Raw genomic sequence first — 22,969 nt, 5'->3', positions numbered from 1 at the left:
AGTTGGTGAGGGAGATAAAAGTCTCCAACTTCAATGATTTTTGCAATTCGTTCAAGTCACAGGCAGCAGAGGAAGGAAAGGCGGCCAAATGAGATGTTGGCTTTAGGGATGATCAGTGAGATACACCTGCTGGAGCGCGTGCTACGGGTGGGTGTTGCCATCGTGACCAGTGAACTGAGATAAGGCGGAGCTTTACCTAGCATGGACTTGTAGATGACCTGGAGCCAGTGGGTCTGGCGACGAATATGTAGCGAGGGCCAGCCGACTAGAGCATACAGGTCGCAGTGGTGGGTGGTATAAGGTGCTTTAGTAACAAAACGGATGGCACTGTGATAAACTGCATCCAGTTTGCTGAGTAGAGTATTGGAAGTTATTTTGTAGATGACATCACCGAAGTCGAGGATCGGTAGGATAGTCAGTTTTACTAGGGTAAATTTGGCAGCGTGAGTGAAGGAGGCTTTGTTGCGAAATAGAAAGCCGACTCTAGATTTGATTTTAGATTGGAGATGTTTGATATGAGTCTGGAAGGAGAGTTTACAGTCTAGCCAGACACCTAGGCACTTATAGATGTCCACATATTCTAGGTCGGGTGCAGGCAGCGAACGGTTGAAAAGCATGCATTTAGTTTTACTAGCGTTTAGGAGCAGTTGGAGGCCATGGAAAGAGTGTTGAATGGCATTGAAGCTCGTTTGGAGGTTAGATAGCACAGTGTCCAAGGAAGGGCCAAAAGTATACAGAATGGTGTTGTCTGCGTAGAGGTGGATCAGGGAATCACCCGCAGCAAGAGCAACAACATTGATAAATACAGAGAAAAGAGTCGGCCCGAGGATTGAACCCTGTGGCACCGCCATAGAGACTGCCAGAGGACCGGACAACATGCCCTCCGATTTGACACACTGAACTCTGTCTGCAAAGTAGTTGGTGAACCAGGCAAGGCAGTCATTAGAAAAACCGAGGCTACTGAGTCTGCCGATAAGAATATGGTGATTGACAGAGTCGAAAGCCTTGGCCAGCTCGATGAAGACGGCTGCACAGTACTGTCTTTAATCGATGGCGGTTATGATATCGTTTGGTACCTTGTGCGTGGCTGAGGTGCACCCGTGACCGGCTCGGAAACCAGATTGCACAGTGGAGAAGGTACGGTGGGATTCGAGATGGTCAGTGATCTGTTTGTTGACTTGGCTTTCAAAGACCTTAGATAGGCAGGGCAGGATGGATATAGGTCTGTAACAGTTTGGGTCCAGGGTGTCTCCCCCTTTGAAGAGGGGGATGACCGCGGCAGCTTTCCAATCCTTGGGGATCTCAGACAATATGAAAGAGAGGTTGAACAGGCTGGTAATAGGGGTTGCGACAATGGCGGCGGATAGTTTCAGAAATAGAGGGTCCAGATTGTCAAGCCCAGCTGATTTGTACGGGTCCAGGTTTTGCAGCTCTTTCAGAACATCTGCTATCTGGATTTGGGTAAAGGAGGCTTGGGCGAGTGGCTGCGGGTAGCTGTTGGCCGAGGTTGGAGATTCTTGTTGAAGTTTTCGATTATCATGGATTTATCGGTGGTGACCGTGTTACCCAGCCTCAGTGCAGTGGGCAGCTGGGAGGAGGTGCTCTTGTTCTCCATGGACTTTACAGTGTCCCATAACTTTTTGGAGTTAGAGATACAGGATGCAAATTTCTGCTTGAAAAAGCTGGCCTGCGTGTATTGGTTCCTGACTTCCCTGAACAGTTGCATATCGCGGGGACTATTTGATGCTATTGCAGTCCGCCACAGGATGTTTTTGTGCTGGTCGAGGGCAGTCAGGTCTGGAGTGAACCAAGGGCTATATCTGTTCTTAGTTCTGCATTTTTTGAATGGAGCATGCTTATGTAAGATGGTGAGGAAGTTACTTTTAAAGAATGACCAGGCATCCTCAACTGACGGGATGAGATACCCGTGCCAGGTCGATTAGAAAGGCCTGCTCGCAGTTGGTCAGGATAACGTCTATGAGGGTGCCCTTGTTTACAGATTTAGGGTTGTACCTGGTGGGTTCCTTGATGATTTGTGTGAGATTGAGGGCATCTAGTTTAGATTGTAGGACTGCCGGAGTGTTAAGCATATCCCAGTTTAGGTCACCTAACAGAACAAACTCTGAAGCTAGATGGGGGGGGCGGTAGCAGGTGGCAACAGTGAGAGACTTATTTCTGGAGAGATTAATTTTTAAAATTAGAAGTTCGAACTGTTTGGGTATGGACCTGGAAAGCATGACATTACTTTGCAGGCTATCTCTGCAGTAGATAGCAACTCCTCCCCCTTTGGCAGTTCTATCTTGACGGAAAATGTTATAGTTGGGTATGGAAATCTCAGAATTTTTGGTGGCCTTCCTAAGCTAGGATTCAGACACGGCATGGACATCAGGGTTGGCAGTGTGTGCTAAAGCAGTGAGTAAAACAAACTTAGGGAGGAGGCTTCTGATGTTGACATGCATGAAACCAAGGCTTTTTCGATAACAGAAGTCAACAAATGAGGGTGCCTGGGGACATGCAGGGCCTGGGTTTACCTCCACATCACCCGTGGAACAGAGGAGGAGTAGGATGAGGGTGCGGCTAAAGGCTATCAAAACTGGTCGCCTAGAGTGTTGGGAACAAAGAATAAAAGGAGCAGATTTCTGGGCGTGGTAGAGTATATTCAGGACATAATGCACAGACAGGGGTATGGTGGGGTGCGGGTACGGAGGTAAGCGGAGGTAAGCCCAGGCACTGGGTGATGATAAGAGAGGTTGTATCTCAGGACATGCTGGTTGTAATGGGTGAGGTCACCGCATGTGTGGGAGTTGGGATAAAGGAGGTATCAGAGGTATGAAGAGTGGAACTAGGGGCTCCATTGTAAACTAAAACAATGATAACTAACCTGAACAACAGTATACAAGGCATATTGACATTTGAGAGAGACATACAGCGAGGCATACAGTAATCGCAGGTGTTGATTGGGAGAGCTAGCTAAAACAACAGGTGAGACAACAACAGCTAATCAGCTAACACAACAACAGCAGGTAAAATGGTGATGACTAGGCAGAGAAGGTCGGATTAACTACACACAGAGCCTGAGTTCACGGCTGGGGCCAACAGATAAAAAATAAATAAACAGAATGGAGTACCGTGATTCATGGACAGTCCAGCAGGCGTCAGCTATGTAGCCAAGTGATCATAGTGTCCAGGGGGCAGCAGTAGATGGAACAGGGAAGCCACCACTACGCTAGCGACACAGCGTTTAAAGTTTGTAGCCCGGGGCTAGTAGGAGCGTCTGCTCCGACGGAGGCCGGTTGAAGGCACAGCGGATGGAGTATTCGTCGGCAGACCAGTCGTGGTGGTTCGGTGGGGCGCCGTGTCAACAGAGAATCCAAGCCAGATGGGGAAAGAGGTATTGTAGAATTTAGTTTGCTAGCCGGGAGATGCGCCTGGCTCACTGGTGCTAGCTTCGTGGCAGTGGCGTTAGCCACTATAGCCAATCGGTAGCAGCTGTGATCCAGTGGCAAGGTCCAGAGTTTACAGCAAGGATCTGGTGGAGTATTGGGCTCTAGCCGTGTATAAGTGGGGTTCGGGTGAACAGCTGAGAAGGCCGGGAGGTGGGCTAGCTTCGGTACTGGGTGCCACGGTGAGTGCAAGCTAGCTGTGAGCTGTGAGAAGTAGTGGTCCAGGGATTACGGCAGGAATCTGGCGTTGTTGTGGAGAGACAGTCCGATACAGGTAGACTAGCGAGTATTATCCAGGCTAAAAACAGGGCTGGTATCTGTGCAGAAGGTAAACAATTACTAAATAGCTTGTAGCTAATTAGCTGGTTAGCTTCTGGAGGTTCTTGAATGTGTTCTAAAATTGAAAATAATAGCGATTCCGTATCACATTGGGTGAGGCAGGTTACCGGAAGGTATAATCGAATAAAAAATCGAAAAGAGATTGAAACTAAATTGAAATATATATACAAAAAATACGAAAAATACAAAAGTACATGAGAGGACAAACAAACACGTCTTCACTGCTACGCCATCTTGGATACAGTTACCTCTGTATGCCCTAAAGGATTCACTTGTGACGGCTTAGTCATCCAGCAATCAACAGGATGCTCATTGACAACGAAAAGCAAATTGGAGAGATGAAGCTTGGAACACCCACTCTATAGGAGACATCATCAGTCCTGGAATTTTGTTAAGAGAATGTGGGCTGGAAGGGCACATGGTGGTGCTGGTTTGATTTCTGTTGTACCACAGAATGTTTCTATTGGCAGCTGTAGCCTCAAGATTAGAGAAGAGGGCCAGTAACCTGAGGGTAGCCACTCGCTTCGAATACCAGGACCGACGTGAAAAAAATCTGGTGTGATGTGAGCTGGTACCGGAGGGTTGCTTGCGTCAGTATCGCAGGTGCTACTGCCGTTGTGCCCTTGAGCAAGGTACTTACAGGAGAAGCCTTGTTTTTTTAATGAAAATTACATGTTATAGAAGGGGTCCAGACACCTTTTTTTGGTGATTTCACTTGTTTATGAGAAACTTACCCCAAACAACAAATCAATTCCTTATCCTCGTTGTGTTGTATGGGGCCCCTGAAAAAAAACATGAACAAACTCTCCCAAAACACCCACATACGTCCTTTTAGAAAAGTAACATCTTTCAGTATAGTGATGCAGATGTTTAGATGTTGTACACATGAAATTGTGTCATTCTGAACATTACCGCAACGTTATATTCCCTTTTGTGCAACTCGAGCTGTTTACCTTAACTAGCTGTTCCATTATCTGTGTAGCTTGCTACTACACGTAACTGTATAACTGTATAATAAAATAAACATAAAGTGTCTTAATAGGGCGTTAGGCCACCAAGAGCTGCCAGAACAATGCACCTTGGCTTCAATGCGCCTTGGCATAGATTCCACAAGAGTCTGGAACTTCCTGTATTGTAGCACCTGCTTTCAATATACTTTTGAACCCCTCATTTACTCAAGTGTTTCCTTTGTTTTGGCTGTTACTTGTAGAATGGATGGAGAGGAATCGCTTGAGTTGCAGTAAAAGGGAATATAACGTTGTCAATAAAGTTTTGAATTAAACCATTTTGTGTGTCCAACATCTTAATGACCTGCGTCACAATATTGAGAGCTGTTTTTGGAGCCTTTGCTCATGTATTTTCTGGGACGCCAGACTACACAACGAGGGTGAGGAAGTGATTTGCTGTTTGAGGTAAGTTTCTCAAAAACAAGGGAAATCACAGAAAAGGTGCCATTTACATTTTTTTTTATGAGATGTGGTTGTAAAAATGAAAAGTTGGTTAAAAAACAACTCCCACAATGCTTTAGGGGGGCTGCTCTGTGTCTGACCCTATCCAGCCCATCATGTGCGTGTTTCGGTTTGAGGGATACTGAGAATTTCTCTGCAAATAGATAGTAAATATATTTTCAGCAGTGCTTGTATCCTTAGAAGGAGAATGGAAGAATATATTTTACTATTCATTGTAGAGAAATTCTCAGTATTCTCAGAGTTAAACAGTTAACTTTCCATACACCAATAACCATGCTACATACAATACATACCTCATTGAGAATCTCTTGACACTGGGTGTAGTTGCCTTTCACGGCCCAAGACCCATTGGAAAGGCATTCTCTATACACATTGTCTGCGGAAATAAAGGATTGAAAACCATGTTATAAAGTAAGCAAACATGCACCATTTCTCCTTTCATACAAGCGGATTAAATAAACCAGCCTTAAACTCAGATTCTGCAAAAACCACACAGGGCGGTTGTAATTTATGCAGCTTAGAGTGCTGATAGACCCAGATACACACGATCCAATCTTTGACAATGTTGCACGCCAAACCCATTTCCAAATAAGTATTGGAACTCTTGACAGTGCTGCCCCTTGTTTATTCTCTAAATAATACAAAAAATGACAACAAAGTCTCCAGGAATAAAGTGATGCAACAATAATAAAGAAAACACCCACGACTGAGAGGTGTCTTTATTTGATGTCAGGTGTACATGCTACATGCACACGGTGGAGGTAACGTGACTCCAGAAGTAAGCAAGAGACAAACAGAGAAGCAAAGGCACAGACTTCTAAAAGACTCTCTGTTGTGTTCACAAGGTTACGACGGAGTAAGCGACAGAGTGTTGGTGACAGCCGAAAACACATCAAAAGCAGTCAGATCTTAAGCTAACCTAAAAAATAAAGACTGTCAGCTACGCTCTACTAACACCTAATGAACCATCGTAATATTACCTGACAAAGTGCAAGAAAGGAAGCATCATGTTGTTACCCCATGACAGGTCTAATTGGTTGTTCTTAAGTTGATTGACACAGAGTAGGTGGCATGCCATGCTCTCAATATGTTACATTATGTTACATCACATGAATCCTACAGACCAAACACAAAACATATCAAACGTCAGCACGACCTAAGGCCATACAATTTTGTATACTTCCTGCTATGCTCTCAAGATGGAGATCTGTACAAACGCGAAGTAATGGGATAAAAACATTTTTTTTGATAGACTTAGATGAACCATTATAAAAAGTTTGGAAAAGGTATGAAATCAATAACTATAATTGAACGAGAGAAGTGTGATGCCAGGATATCTCAACAATAACACTCTTGACGTGGTATACACCCCCCCCCCCGCCCCAAAATAAGAAATATTTGAGATGATCAGAATTTTTCAAACGTCACGTTCTTTTGCTGTAAGGGTTCTGTATTACAGTTATTTCCGACCATTATTTAGGCTACATATACTGACCTGTTCTTGATCTGTGGGAGTTGGTTTTGTAATACAAACACTAGTTAACACACTCTCTCACGCATTTATTGACCATTGACATCAACATTTTAACTTTCATAGTCTGTATCACTGAACACCGTCGGGACTAACCTATACATTTGTCCTACAGATTAGTTCTTTGTGGCTACCATTATACCATGACTGTCTGCCAAGAGCACCACAATAGATGGTTGACAGTATACATGATGTAATTAAGCATACACAACACGGTTCGATCTTTGAACTGGGTTGGAGGTTGGGTTGTACTGAACATATGGCATACAGTACATACATGAAAGAGAATGAGACAGTACACACACACACACACATACCCTGCAGAAAGCAAAGGATGGATTGTCTTCTGAAACAAACCGCTGACAATACATTTCTGCTCACCTGCTCTGGACCTTCCAGAATGATATCATTCTTCCACCTGAATCAGCCCTATTGTGGGGTTCTGTTGTAGGGGGAATTGGGGAAGGCCTCAAGTCAATATCTTTAAGGCTGAGTAGGTATTATCAGTGGGATTCAATCATTCCCACTGCAGCTGAGAGTAGCTGGCCCTGCACCGAGCAAGGTCCTCTTCCTCACTCTACCCTGAACTTTGAGCTATAGTACACTTTCTCTGAAGGTTTAAGAATGCCATACTGCTGTTCCTGGGAATAAGCTTTCTTGGAAAAATTGAGGAAAGAGCATTGAACTGAGAGGAGAAGATTACATGTTTGTCATGGATGAAAAGATCCACAAAAACGATACAGTTTTCATCTTTTTGACTTTGAAAATCAGTCATGGTGACCTTTTTCAAGCCTTCTGAATATAGTTTCTCTTTCTTTTAGCTTTGTTTGAAAATGATACTGGACATCGTTATGATGTCCAGTATCACGCCAATGTGACAAGGAACTCAGGCTAACTCACGCACAGCAACGTCCCTACGGCTAATCATTTACACCCTTCTGTCCCTGTAAACAACTAATATCACAAATAAAGCTCCCAATAGAATGCTGAGTTTTGGTGGAGTGGGAACACTCCAATTTCAGGAGTAGACGTTTTCTCCAGAGACAGGGATCCCAGGTCCAGAACTTCCTTCCTCAAGATGGAGTCTAGAAGGTTCAGTAAATTCCAAGTCTGGAATTTCTAATCTTCACATCCTCCCTCATCTGTCGCCACCTCTCCTTCCAACCGTCTGGATAAATATACAAATGGAGAATGGAATTCCATTAGTTAAAGTAGAGCTCCAGCTGAGAGCTAGACTTAAATTGGAAAGGAAAGAGAGGGAAGGATTTAAAGTCTGCATCTGCATTCTGCATTTTCCCGACAGAGTCAATATCTACCCTGAAGAAGAGGCTCCCGTGTACCCCCTCCTGACTATAATTTAAACAGTGTAAAGGCCAGCGCAAAATCCAAACTTCAACTCTTGCCAAGGAAACCACCTTGTGATGCTCCGGCACTCATTTTCAATACACAGTAATTCCAAAGATCATTCATGCTTAAACTCCAATTATCAACACCTACAGCTGACACATTGCCATTTAATGACGTCGGAGTGCCTGTGCTTTGCTACAGTTTCAATTCTTATTCAGTGTGATCTCATTCCCTCTTTCCCCCCTCCCGACCGCCATGGCGACCCCCGTTGGTATTGGATGACTCACTCTATTAACGCAGCCGACCTTCTAAGCTATAATTAATCGAAATCTAGCTGAATCCCATGTAAGCCCCCGCCAGAAGCTTAACATTCTCTCTCGCCCCCTCAAACGGGATGGGTATGTTGTGTTCCGGCACGTCTTAAGTGGGCTTAATCGACGAGCTGCCAGGCTATGTAGTAAGCATGGCAACGCAGAATAGCGAATGCTGTTTACCATTCGTTGAGGAACAATCTTTGTTACAGGGGAGAATATATCTGGTGAATACGAATGGGGTTCAATCTTCACTGTCTGAAGAGCTCTAGGAACTCTAAGAAGAAAGTGGGAAGCCCAGTTAAAAAGTGAACTGAACTGAACACCTACAATCAGTAAACCCAGCTACAAAGGAGATATATGTGAAGAAGGATCAGGAGTGGGGACCCAATTGAATGGTATAATTCCAGACTCGATCTAGGGGTGTGAAACACTAATATAAGGGATGAAACATCTAAAGCGGTGTGTAACGATAATACCAATGTAACCTATCTGGGAAGACAATCACAGCTTTGAAACGATGATACAGCACCATGTATGAAGGAAACGTTCTGCCAAACTTTCTGCCAAAGTTCTCCAGCTTCAGACTGGCCTGTACCCTTCTATCATCCACGCTTGGGTTATCCATAATGACGAGTACACTGAGCCAAGAGAGAAGCAATTGGAGGGTAGTCAAGGACTTTGGCCATCAGTTGTCTCAGCTCTTCCCTCCCAACTGTTTGTCTCCTAGCAGGTGTAAGCTCCATTGGACACCGACGGTAATGTGACTAGTACTGTGCTAGTCAATCACTCTAGCTTGGACCAGAGGGACTAAGGAAGGGCCCAAAACAGCTTCTGTAAAGCCTGAGCAGATTGGGGGCAGACAGTGTTTCTGGACAGGATGTAGAGGTGGAATGCAACAGAGCAGTGACTGGAGAGTTGGGCTGAGTTGTTGAGGGGTGGCGGTGGTGGTGTACAAGGTTGGAGAACTGACTCTACTGACTGTGTCGATATAACAAGGGGGAAATACAGAGAGAGAGGGTGTGTGTGAGAGACAGACAGACTATAGGCATCGCTGTAGGCCAAATGTGTTGATGGACATGTTACAGAAGAGACCTGCGAGACTGGGGGGAAGAGAGAGAGTCCAGGAGATGACATCTTTCCACCACTTTCTTTCCAATTTATATCCATCACTCTACTGGAGTCTTGACTTGAATCCTTTCTGGACTATTATTGTCCTTTTCCTCCTAGTCCTCCCTGATTGGAGGTTGAGGTGATTTAGATCACACATACACAACTCAATGCCTGTTGTAATTGTTCCTGTCACCATTTCCCCTCATTTCCATTTTCTCCCTCTCTTTCCACTCTTTTCTGCCTCTAATGCTACCTATACTTGGTAGTTGTATTGATTAGACATATAAAAGCCAAGGGCTTCCTTAATTGGTCCTGTCAAACCATGAAAGAGCTCTGTGATCATTCACATGCACACACACACACACACGCGCACACACACACACATGCACACACACATGCTCCTGACAAAGTGCTGGGCTGAAGGCAGACCCATGGATCGATTAGTTAATAGAATATGGTGATGTAAATTGGCAGGAGAATGATTCTAAGTAACTAAACATGAATCATAATTTAGTTTAAGTAATTTGATTTACGATGACACTGATGGATAATCAAGGCATTTATCAACTTGTAATTACAGTGTTCATGAGCATTGATGAGCATCAATACATATTGAGTGTGTGGTTACATTTTTGTGGAACTGGAGGTTGATCTTCTTACGTTTCTGCAACAAAGATTGAGATTACTGGTGTGCTTCCAGAACTGCCATGGTGTCACGACTTCCTCCGAAGTCGGTCCCTCTCCTTGTACGCACCCCTTACACATTGCTCATTTAAAGACAAACCACCACTAAGCCTTTTTAAACGCATACTCAATTATCAACTTTTTAGTTACAAAACAGCCTGGGACAATTAGTCCACTTTTGAGTTCTGACTAACTTTGATTTTGGGGTGAAATGTCCCTTTTAACAGATGTTTGACAGTGTGTAGATAATATTACAAAACAGGACCAGACCATTGCATGTGTCCAGATATCTACCTTTGCTAATCTAATATATCAGCTAAAGTGTGGTTTGGGACCATTTAAAATGACAGAGAAGCAGCTCCCAGCAGTTCATCATCGTTCTATTCTTGTCAGGAAATTTCATAAATTCAAATCTGTGTCAGGGGGGGGGGGGGGAGCCATTTCCACTGAGAACTTCTGGATGAGGAACAGACTGGGATAATTGCAAAATTGCAAAGTCCTTTCCTTCAAATCAATTGTAATCAATTCTGCTCTGATCATCTGAATATACCACTGGAGGAGCTCGATGGTGTTTGCGCTGGCTTCAGACCAACGTTGATTCCCTCGGGAGATAGTTCATCGTTCTGATAATGCACTGGGAAATTATATCACAAATCATTTGGAGAAACATTTGTAGACCTCCACAAGTCTGGTTCATCCTTGGGAGCGATTTCCAAACACCTGAAGGTACCACGTTCATCTGTACAAACAATAGTAAGCAAGTATAAACACCATGGGACCACGCAGCCGTCATACCGCTCAGGAAGGAGACGCGTTCTGTCTCCTAGAGATGAACGTACTTGTGCAAATCAATCCCAGAACAACAGCAAAGGACCTTGTGAAGACGCTGGAGGAAACAAAAGTATCTATATCCACAGTAAACGAGTCCTATATCAACATGACCTGAAAGGCTGCTTAGCAAGGAAGAAGCCACTGCTCAAAAACTGCCATAAAAAAAGCCAGACTACAGTTTGCAACTGTACATGGGGACAAATATCGTACTTTTTTGAGAAATGTCCTCTGGTCTGATGAAACAAAAATAGAACTGTTTGGCCATAACGACCATCATTATGTTTGGAGGAAAAAGGGGGAGACTTGCAAGCCGAAGGGCACCATCCCCACTGTGAAGCACTGGGGTGGCAGCATCATGTTGTGGTGGTGCTTTGCTGCAGGAGGGACTGGTGCACTTCACAAAATAGATGGCTTCATGAGGAATGAAAACTATGTGGATATATTGAAGCAACATCTCAGGACATCAGTGAGGGAAGTTGAAGCTTGTTTGCATATGGGTCTTCCAAATGGACAATGACCCCAAGCATACTTCCAAATTTGTGGCAAGGACAGCAAAGTCAAGGTATTGGATTGGCCATCACAAAGCCATGACCTCAATCCTATAGAAAATGTGTGGGCAAAACTGAGAAAGCGTGGGCGAGCAAGGAGGCCTACAAACCTGACTCAGTTACACCAGCTGTCAGGAGAAATGGGCCAGAATTCACAGAAATTATTGTGGGAAGCTTGTGGAAGGCTACCCGAAATGCTTGACCCAAGTTAAACAATTTAAAGGCAATGCTACCAAATACTAATTGAGTGTATGTAAACCTCTGACCCACTGGGAATGTGATGAATAAGCTGAAATAAATCATTCTTAAAATTTTACATTCTAAAAATAAAATGGTGATCCTAAATGACAGGGAATTTTTACTAGGATTAAATGTTAGGAATTGTGAAAAACTGAGTTTAAATGTATTTGGCTTAGGTGTATGTAAACTTCCAACTTCAACTATATATATGTATATATATATATATATATATATATATATATATATATATATATACAGTATTTTTTAATATAATTTCTACATAATATGAAGATAATGTTGCTTCCAATGAAACCAGGATTCATATAGCTTTATCATCATTAAAAGAAGCTTCAGGATATTGTAGCCATTAAAATTATCTGCTCAATTGATGTAAAATTCCCAATACCTTCAGAGGCCAAAAAATATGTCAGTGCTATAGACAGGTTGGTTGTTTAGCAATAAAACCGACGGCTGCAAAACTATGGCCAAAACAGACTGTGTTGGCTGAGATTGTTGACAACGTGTAGGCCGAAACAATATTTTGCATCCAAATGTTTATTGAAAACATCAATGCGTTTGCACGATGAGCACTTATTGTCTCTTAAGTACGTGGTCACAGTTGTTGGCTAGAGAAGACATGACATCAAGAACAAGATAAAACTATCGGAAGCCAGCCATCTACGATACCCCACATGGCAGCTTCATGTCATAGTTGCTAGCTGTCTGACCTTTCAGACATCCAAACATCACACGCCCTCCAGCCCCATCGGTGTGCGCACGTCATTTCCGTGATGGTGTCAGCCAGCTCTTCTATAACATCAAGTACATCTACGTTTGTTTTATGAAAACACTGACAATTAGTTATTCAATTAAAACCCCTTTGGATTGGGTGGGATGACAGAGGAGAGGAAGTACTATCTTCTTGAAAAAGTTCTCTGTCCTAAATGTCAACACAATAAACATGCAGATGTAGCATTAATGTGTTTGGGAGTTATCTTTTCTACAATGAAAGTGAAGGACTAGAGAAATTAAATCACTGAATAGGATATATAGGATACCTCAGATCATGCAATAAATCACATGTCTTAGGTCAGGTTGTGACAGATGGATTACCACTTTGCTGTTTCTCATATTGTAATGTAACCTTCTAGAGTGGTGTGTTCAAATCAAATTTCAAATCAAATAATTTTATTTGTCACATACACATGGTTAGCAGATGTTAGTGCGAGTGTAGCGAAATGCTTGTGCTTCTAGTTCCGACAATGCAGTAATAACCAACAAGTAATCTAGCTAACAATTCCAAAACTACTACCTTATAGACAAGTGTAAGGGGATAAAGAATATGTACATAAAGATATATGAATGAGTGATGGTACAGAGCGGCATAGGCAAGATACAGTAGATGGTATTGAGTGCAGTATATACATATGAGATGAGTATGTAAACAAAGTGGCATAGTTAAAGTGGCTAGTGATACATGTATTACATAAGGATGCAGTAGATGATATAGAGTACAGTATATACGTATACATATGAGATGAATAATGTAGGGTATGTAAACATTAGGTAGCATTGTTTAAAGTGGCTAGTGATATATTTTACATCAATTCCCATCAATTCCCATTATTAAAGTGGCTGGAGTTGAGTCAGTGTGTTGGCAGCAGCCACTCAATGTTAGTGGTGGCTGTTTAACAGTCTGATGGCCTTGAGATAGAAGCTGTTTTTCAGTCTCTCGGTCCCAGCTTTGATACACCTGTACTGAGCTCGCCTTCTGGATGATAGCGGGGTGAACAGGCAGTGGCTCGGGTGGTTGCTGTCCTTGATGATGTTTATGGCCTTCCTGTGACATCGGGTGGTGTAGGTGTCCTGGAGGGCAGGTAGTTTGCCCCCGGTGATGCGTCGTGCAGACCTCACTACCCTCTGGAGAGCCTTACGGTTGTGGGCGGAGCAGTTGCCGTACCAGGCGGTGATACAGCCCGACAGGATGCTCTCGATTGTGCATCTGTAGAAGTTTGTGTGTGCTTTTGGTGACAAGCCAAATTTCTTCAGCCTCCTGAGGTTGAAGAGGCGCTGCTGCGCCTTCTTCACGATGCTGTCTGTGTGGGTGGACCAATTCAGTTTGTCTGTGATGTGTACGCCGAGGAACTTAAAACTTACTACCCTCTCCACTACTGTTCCATTGATGTGGATAGGGGGGTGTTCCCTCTGCTGTTTCCTGAGGTCCACAATCATCTCCTTAGTTTTGTTGACGTTGAGTGTGAGGTTATTTTCCTGACACCACACTCCGAGGGCCCTCACCTCCTCCCTGTAGGCCGTCTCGTCGTTGTTGGTAATCAAGCCTACCACTGTTGTGTCGTCCGCAAACTTGATGATTGAGTTGGAGGCGTGCGTGGCCATGCAGTCGTGGGTGAACAGGGAGTACAGGAGAGGGCTCAGAACGCACCCTTGTGGGGCCCCAGTGTTGAGGATCAGCGGGGTGGAGATGTTGTTGCCTACCCTCACCACCTGGGGGTCGGCCCGTCAGGAAGTCCAGTACCCAGTTGCACAGGGCGGGGTCGAGACCCAGGGTCTCAAGCTTGATGACGAGCTTGGAGGGCACTATGGTGTTAAATGCCGAGCTGTAGTCGATGAACAGCATTCTCACATAGGTATTCCCCTTGTCCAGATGGGTTAGGGCAGTGTGCAGTGTGGTTGAGATTGCATCGTCTGTGGACCTATTTGGGCGGTAAGCAAATTGGAGTGGGTCTAGGGTGTCAGGTAGGGTGGAGGTGATATGGTCCTTGACTAGTCTCTCAAAGCACTTCATGATGACGGAAGTGAGTGTTTCTCATATTATAATGTAACCATCTAGAGTGGTGTGTTTCTTATATTGTAATGTCATCTTCTAGAGTGGTGTGTTTCTCATATTGTAATGTAATCTTCTAAAGTGGTGTGTTTCTCATATTGTAATGTAACCTTCTAGAGTGGTGTGTTTCTCATATTGTAATGTAACCTTCTAGAGTGGTGTGTTTCTCATATTGTAATGTAGCCTTCTAGAGTGGTGTGTTTCTCATATTGTAATGCAGCCTTCTATAGTGGTGTGTTTCTCATATTGTAATGCAACCTTCTAGAGTGGTGTGTTTCTCATATTGTAATGTAACCTTCTAGAGTGGTGTGTTTCTCATATCGTAATGTAATCTTCTAGAGTGGTGTGTTTCTCATATGGTAATGTAACCTTCAAGAGTGGTGTGTTTCTCATATGGTAATGCAACCTTCTAGAGTGGTGTGTTTCTCATATGGTAATGTAACCTTCTAGAGTGGTGTGTTTCTTATATTGTAATGTAATCTTCTAGAGTGGTGTGTTTCTCATATTGTAATGTAGCCTTCTAGAGCTGTGTATTAAATAGTTAACATGGCTTTTTCGTCAATTTCCTAGGGCCTAAGAGGACAGAGCAAGAGAAATTGGTCCTATAGTGGCACTGCGGTTAGTTTTGTGTGGCCTCCACTTTGCCATCGTCACTCGTCTGTAATGGTTAGTGACTAATTGCTAGAGGGAATATCACATACACATGCCTAAGCACTTACTCCAGCAATTAAAAAATCATCAACATTTTTTATCTACAGAACCAGAAGACTTTCATTTATTTAATGGGTGCATCCACACAACACTAGTATTCATTTCACTCTACTGATAATTTTCAGAGAAGCACACATTGACCCTCTGAGAAAAGGAGGATAAGCTTGTTTCTGATAGTGAAAGTTGATGATTGTTGGAATGGGAGCTACGTGAAAAAAAATCATTGACAGTCCTCTTTCAAACTAGCATCAGCTACTTAAACTATCCACATTGATGTCTCAAGAGTTTACTAAATCTTACTTCGTAAATGAATAAAACAGATTTTGGTGTTGGTGAGAGAGCGAGCGAGAGAGAGAGAGACGTGGTAAAACGTTCCACTGTAATAGTGAAGGTGTAAACTTGGCAGTAGAAAATGTTAACAGTATATTTGACCTCTCAGCTTCCCTATCAAACCTAAAAATCTCAAATAGAAAACCGAAGAAAATTAACAACAATGACAAATGGTTTGATGAAGAATGCAAAAATCTAAGAAAGAAATTGAGAAACCTGTCCAACCAAAAACATAGAGACCCGGAAAACCTGAGTCTACGCCTTCACTATGGTGAATCACTAAAACAATACAGAAATACACTACGGAAAAAGAAGTTACAGCATGTCAGAAATCAGCTCAATGTAATTGAAGAATCCATAGACTCTAACCACTTCTGGGAAAATTGGAAAACACTAAACAAACAACAACACAAAGAATTATCTATCCAAAATGGAGATGTATGGGTAAACCACTTCTCCAATCTTTTTGGCTCTATAACAAAGAATAAAGAGCAAAAACATATACATGATCAAATACAGATCTTAGAATCAACTATTAAAGACTACCAGAACCTACTGGATTCTCCAATTACATTGAATGAGTTACAGGACAAAATAAAAACCCTCCAACCCAAAAAGGCCTGTGGTGTTGATGGTATTCTCAATGAAATGATCAAATATACAGACAACAAATTCCAATTGGCTATGCTAAACATCATCCTTAGCTCTGGCATCTTCCCCAATATTTGGAACCAAGGACTGATCACCCCAATCCACAAAAGTGGAGACAAATTTGACCCCAATAACTACCGTGGAATATGCGTCAACAGTAACCTTGGGAAAATCCTCTGCATCATCATTAACAGCAGACTCGTACACTTCCTCAATGAAAACAATGTACTGAGCAAATGTCAAATTGGCTTTTTACCAAATTACCGTACAACAGACCATGTATTCACCCTGCACACCCTAATTGACCACCAAACTAACCAAAACAAAGGCAAAGTCTTCTCATGCTTTGTTGATTTCAAAAAAGCCTTCGACTCAATTTGGCATGAGGGTCTGCTATACAAACTGATGGAAAGTGGTGTTGGGGGTAAAACATACGACATTATAAAATCCATGTACACAAACAACAAGTGTGCGGTTAAAATTGGCAAAAAACACACACATTTCTTCACACAGGGTCGTGGGGTTAGACAGGGATGCAGCTTAAGCCCCACCCTCTTCAACATATATATCAACGAATTGGCGCGGGCACTAGAAAAGTCTGCAGCACCCGGCCTCACCCTACTAGAATCCGAAGTCAAATGTCTGCTGTTTGCTGATGATCTGGTGCTTCTGTCACCAACCAAGGAGGGCCTACAGCAGCACCTAGATCTTATGCACAGATTCTGTCAGACCTGGGCCCTGACAGTAAATCTCAGTAAGACCAAAATAATGGTGTCCCAAAAAGGTCCAGTCACCAGGACCACAAATACAAATTCCATCTAGACACTGTTGCCCTAGAGCACACACAAAACTATACATACCTTGGCCTAAACATCAGCGCCACAGGTAACTTCCACAAAGCTGTGAACGATCTGAGAGACAAGGCAAGAAGGTCATTCTATGCCATCAAAAGGAACATAAATTTCAACATACCAATTAGGATTTGGCAAAAAAATACTTGAATCAGTCATAGAGCCCATTGCCCTTTATGGTTGTGAGGTCTGGGGTCCGCTCACCAACCAAGACTTCACAAAATGGGACAAACACCAAATTGAGACTGCACGCAGAATTCTGCAAAAATATCCTCTGTGTACAACGTAGGACACCAAATAATGCATGCAGAGCAGAATTAGGCCGATACCCACTAATTATCAAAATCCAGAAAAGAGCCGTTAAATTCTATAACCACCTAAAAGGAAGCGATTCCCAAACCTTCCATAACAAAGCCATCACCTACAGAGAGATGAACCTGGAGAAGAGTCCCCTAAGCAAGCTGGTCCTGGGGCTCTGTTCACAAACACAAACACACCCCACAGAGCCCCAGGACAGCAGCACAATTAGACCCAACCAAATCATGAGAAAACAAAAAGATAATTACTTGACACATTGGAAAGAATTAACAAAAAAACAGAGCAAACTAGAATGCTATTTGGCCCTACACAGAGAGTACACAGCGGCAGAATACCTGACCACTGTGACTGACCCAAAATTAAGGAAAGCTTTGACTATGTACAGACTCAGTGAGCATAGCCTTGCTATTGAGAAAGGCCGCCGTAGGCAGACATGGCTCTCAAGAGAAGACGGTCTATGTGCTCACTGCCCACAAAATGAGGTGGAAACTGAGCTGCACTTCCTAACCTCCTGCCCAATGTATGACCATATTAGAGAGACATATTTCCCTCAGATTACACAGATCCACAAAGAATTTAAAAACAAATCCAATTTTGAAAAACTCCCATATCTACTGGGTGAAATTCCACAGTGTGCCATCACAGCAGCAAGATTTGTGACCTGTTGCCACGAGAAAAGGGCAACCAGTGAAGAACACACACCATTGTAAATACAACCCAACAATCTATGCTTGTTTATTTTATCTTGTGTCCTTTACCATTTGTACATTGTTAAAACACTGTATATATATAATATGACATTTGTAATGTCTTTATTGTTTTGAAACTTCTGTATGTGTGATGTTTACTGTTAATTTTTGTTTATTTCACTTTATATATTCACTTTATATATTATCTACCTCACTTGCTTTGGCAATGTTAACACATGTATCCCATGCCGATAAAGCCCTTGAATTGAATTGAATTGAGAGAGGGAGAGAGAGGGAGAGAGAGAGACCATCATAGCTCTCACAGAAAGTAACACGTTGGTCTTAATTGGTTTCATCCTGTGCTGTGTGGGGTTGTGTGTGGAAGCCAACTGGTTCTCTGAGCCCTGAGATTGAAGCTTCAAGTTCACAAGCTTTTTGGGAGGGCTCCCACAATATTTTTCAGAGAGAGAGAGAGGTATCTGTTACTGCAGTTTCCGTTTACTTCTTAAGTGTGTTTCTCCCCGAAAACGGATGATGACGGGGGAAATTGGTGAACAGTCCGCTTTAGTAACCAACTGAACACGAGAGCTCAAACCTTTACAGGATCCGTCATAAAATATCCCATGGCCAACAGCCCAAATCATATTGAATTGAATATAGGCATTAATATTCATGGCTCATCTTTCTATTGCATTTGTTTCTGTACCGCTTTGATGCCTCAACAATATTCAGATAACAATCTGTGAAGGTGTGGATGGAAAGTAGGACTAAAGGATATTCAGAACTCTGGCAGTTTTTTTTCCAGTCAGTCCTCCTCTTATCCCTTACCTACTGAAAGAAACACAACCAGAGGTGGATATATATTTTGCTAAAAGGTGGAGCATAGGCATACCAAATGTACCCCCTTCTGTTTGTCGTGCCCATTGACTACATCACTAACTGGTTTTCATAATTTTTTTAAAAACACTACTAATTACCTCCGGGTGAATTCAAAACAGACAATAGACCTTTGGGGAGAAATATGATACAAAAAAGGACAAACAAAATACAACGGCACTGCACCACTATCCTGGTGGTCGTCGATCGTTTCTCAAAGGGAGCCCATTTCGTCGCCTTACCCAAGTTCACCTCAGCAAAGGAGACCACTGATCTCGTGATTACCCATGTCTTTCAGCTACACAGACTTTCCCAGGAAATTGTCTCAGATTGTGGGGCCCCAGTTCATTGCACGTTATTTGAAGGCATTTTGCTCCCTATTGGGAGCGTCGGTGAGTCTCCTTGGGGTTCCACCTACAGTCTAATGGCCAACCAAGAGCTGGATAAGTTATTCTGCTGTTTCGTCTCCACTCAGGCCAGCAACTGGAGCAAGTTCCTCTTTTGGGTGGAATATGCTCATTAACACACTGCCGAACACGTGCACTGGACTGTTGAATGTCAGTTTTGGTTTGGGCCGAGGCACCCTGCAGTACCTGGTGGACTGCGAGGGCTACGGTCCCCCGGAGTGGGCGTGGGCGCCTGCCCCGGGACATCTTGAAACCGGGACTTTTCAGGACTTCAACTAACTCCGTGGTGGTCGCCCTGGCTCCGCGGATGGAGCCGCTACTAGAAGGGAGGGTAATGCCATGGTTCCACCTTTCACAAGAGGGTGGCAGAGACCATCCTAGAGACATTAATGACAGGTGCGTCCAATTACTCATTATGATTTCCCTGTTAAAAGAGTTGTTTTCTGGTTTCCTTTGCAGAAGCTTGATTTGTTTAAGCTGTGCATTTGTTTCCTGGGTGAGTTTTCAAGACTTAGTGTTTGTGTTTTTTTCCAGTGTACTGTAATCCTGCGGCTGTTTCTCAGTAAATAATGTATGTTTATCCTTAACCACTGATTTCTCGTCTGGTCTCTTCTCTGCACCTGGGTCCAACCTCACCAAATCACAATGAAGGTCAGTCAATCCGGAAGATTGCAGTCGCAAAAACCATCAAGCACTATGATGAAACTGTCTTTCATGAGGACCGCCACAGGGAAGAAAGTCCCAGAGTTACCTCTCCTGCAAAGGATATGTTCATTAGAGTTAACTGCACCTCAGAAATTGCAGCCAAAATCAATTCTTCACAAAGTCTTAGTAACAGATACATCTCAACATCAGCTGTTCAGAGGAGACTGCGTGAATCAGGCCTTCATGGTCGAATTGCTGCAAAGAAACTACTACTAAAGGACACCAATAAGAAGAGACTTGCTTGGGCCAAGAAACACGAGCAATGGACATTAGACCGGTGGGAATTTGTCCTCCAAATTTCAGATTTTTTTTGGGCTCCAACAGCCATGACTTTGTGAGATGCAGAGTAGGTGAACGGATGACCTCCACATGTGTGGTTCCCACCGTGAAGCATGGAGGAGGAGGTGTGGGGATGCTTTGCTGGTAACACTGTCTTGTAACACTGTCTGTGATTTATTTTCAAATTTAAGCCACAGCCTTCTGCAGCGATACGCCAACCCATCTGGTTTGCGCTTAATGGGACTATCATTTGTTTTTCAACAGGACAATGACCCAACACACCTCCAGGCAGTGTAAGGGCTATTTGACCAAGAAGGAGAGTGCTTCATCAGATGACCTGGCCTCCACAATCACCCGACCTCAACAGAATTGAGATGGTTTGGGATGAGTAGGACCGCAGAGTGAAAGAAAAGCAGCCAACAAGTGCTCAGTATATGTGGGAAATCCTTCAAGACTGTTGGAAAAGCAGTCCATGTGAAACTGGTTGAGAGAATGCCAAGAGTGTGCAAAGTTGTCATCAAGGCAAAGGGTGGCTACTTTAAAGAATCTAACATATATTTTGATTTGTTTAACTGTTTTGGTTACTACCTGATTCCATATGTGTTCTTTCATAATTTTAATGACTTCACTATTATTGTGCAATGTTAAAAATAGTAAAAATAAAGAAAACCCCTTGAATGACTGGTAATGTATAACCTTGGATATTGACAGACACACACAAATAAGCATTGTCAATGGGGCTCTACTCACTGGTGGTGTTGTATTTGACGCCATAGAACATCTCTGGACATGGCCGTAACACCCACTCCCCTGCAGTGCTCTTTGGCCAGCAGGTACCGATGGGATCGATGGACATGTTACAGAACAGGCCTGAGCAACAGAGAAAGGAGGGAGGGAGATAGAGAGACAGACACAGAGAAGGGGATCACAAAATGAATGAAAGGGAGAGAAAGACAAGAGAAAAAAGACAGCATTACAACCAGCGGATTTTTGTCCGTGATTGTGGATGGACAGAGGTTAAAGAGAGTAGTGTCACAGCTGTCTAACAGAGCGAGAATGGTAAATAAAGAACAAGACATGACCACCGTAACCTGCCTAGCAGTGCTTACAGGTAACTGGCCCTGGAGACAGTAGGGTCCACCACACACACATGGTCCCAGAGGTCATTACTATGGCACCAGTCATCAACGGAGCTACAGCCTCAGGGCATGTCCAGAGCTGTTTTCAATTATAACAACCCCTAACTTTTCTCATGTTTGAACATTGTACATTTTGGAAAGTTGTACCATGTTTACCCATTGCAGTTGACATTTCCATCCCTCTTATATGAAGTTGAGCTAAACAGTAGAAACTCATTGGTTTGTTTAGACTACCCTTCAATCTATAAATGCCTAAAATAACACGAATAATGTTGATTGAAAGTTTGTTTACAAATACTTGAAATGTGCAAAGTGCAAACTAGGATTACAGTTACTTTGCAGTAATGTACACTACAATTCAAAAGTTTGGGGTCACTTAGAAATGTACTTGCTTTTGAAAGAAATGCTAATTTTCTGTCCATTAAATTAACATCAGCTTGATCAGAAATACAGTGTAGACAGTGTTAATATTGTAAATTACTGTTGTAGCTGGAAACGGCAGATTTTTCTAGCTGGAAATGGCTGATTGGAGCGGCAGGTATCCTAGTGGTTAGAGCGTTGGACCAGTAACCTAAAGGTTGCTAGATCGAATCCCTGAGCTGACAAAGTAAAGTTCTGTTGTTATTCCCCTGAACAAGGCAGTTAACCTGCTGTTCTTTGGCCATCATTGTAAATAAGAATTTGTTCTTATCTGACTTGCCTGGTTTAATGGAATATCTACATAGGTGTACAGAGGCCCGTTATCAGCAACCATCACTCCTGTGTTCAAATGGCAAGTTGTGTTACCTAATCCAAGTTTATCATTTTAAAAGGCTAATTGATCACTAGAAAATAATTTTGCAATTATGTTAGCACAGCTGAAAACTGTTGTCTGGTTAAAGAAGAAATAAAACTGGCATTCTTTAGACTAGTTGAGCATCAGCATCTGGAGCATCAGCGTCTGTGGGTACGATTACAGACTCAAAATGGCCAGAAACTGAAACTCGTAGGTCTATTCTTTTTCTGAGAATTGAAGGCTATTCCATGCGAGAAATTGCCAAGAAACGGAAGATCTCATACAACGCTGTGTTCTACTCCCTTCACAGAACAGCGCAAACTGGCCCTAACCAGAATAGAAAGGGGAGTGGGAGGCCCCGGTGCACAACTGAGCAAGAGGATAAGTACATTAGAGTGTCTAATTTGAGAAACAGACACCTCGCAAGTCCTCAACTGGCAGCTTCATTAAATAGTACCCGCAAAACACCAGTCTCAATGTCAACAGTGAAGAGGAGGAGAATCCGGGATGCTGGCCTGCTAGGCCAGCAGTTGTTTT

The 22,969-nt window shown here is 43.1% G+C and overlaps 1 protein-coding gene across 1 annotated transcript in view; it reads right to left on the bottom strand.

Moving 5' to 3' along the window:
* LOC109897260 (corticotropin-releasing factor receptor 1) overlaps nucleotides 1-22,969 on the bottom strand; it is a 174,468-nt gene that overhangs the window by 63,352 nt on the left and 88,147 nt on the right. The window contains exons 4-5 of the mRNA XM_020491796.2: nucleotides 21,269-21,388; nucleotides 5,545-5,627 (exon numbers count right to left, since the gene is read on the bottom strand). Of these exons, the coding sequence (XP_020347385.1) occupies nucleotides 5,545-5,627; nucleotides 21,269-21,388 (203 nt within the window). The remainder of the gene's footprint in view (nucleotides 1-5,544; nucleotides 5,628-21,268; nucleotides 21,389-22,969) is intronic.

This window comes from Oncorhynchus kisutch, linkage group LG10, assembly GCF_002021735.2.
Source record: "Oncorhynchus kisutch isolate 150728-3 linkage group LG10, Okis_V2, whole genome shotgun sequence".
In the NCBI taxonomy this organism is placed as follows: domain Eukaryota; kingdom Metazoa; phylum Chordata; class Actinopteri; order Salmoniformes; family Salmonidae; genus Oncorhynchus; species Oncorhynchus kisutch.
The sequence above is the reverse complement of the archived record's forward strand: the minus strand, read 5'-3'. Positions and strand labels throughout refer to the sequence as shown.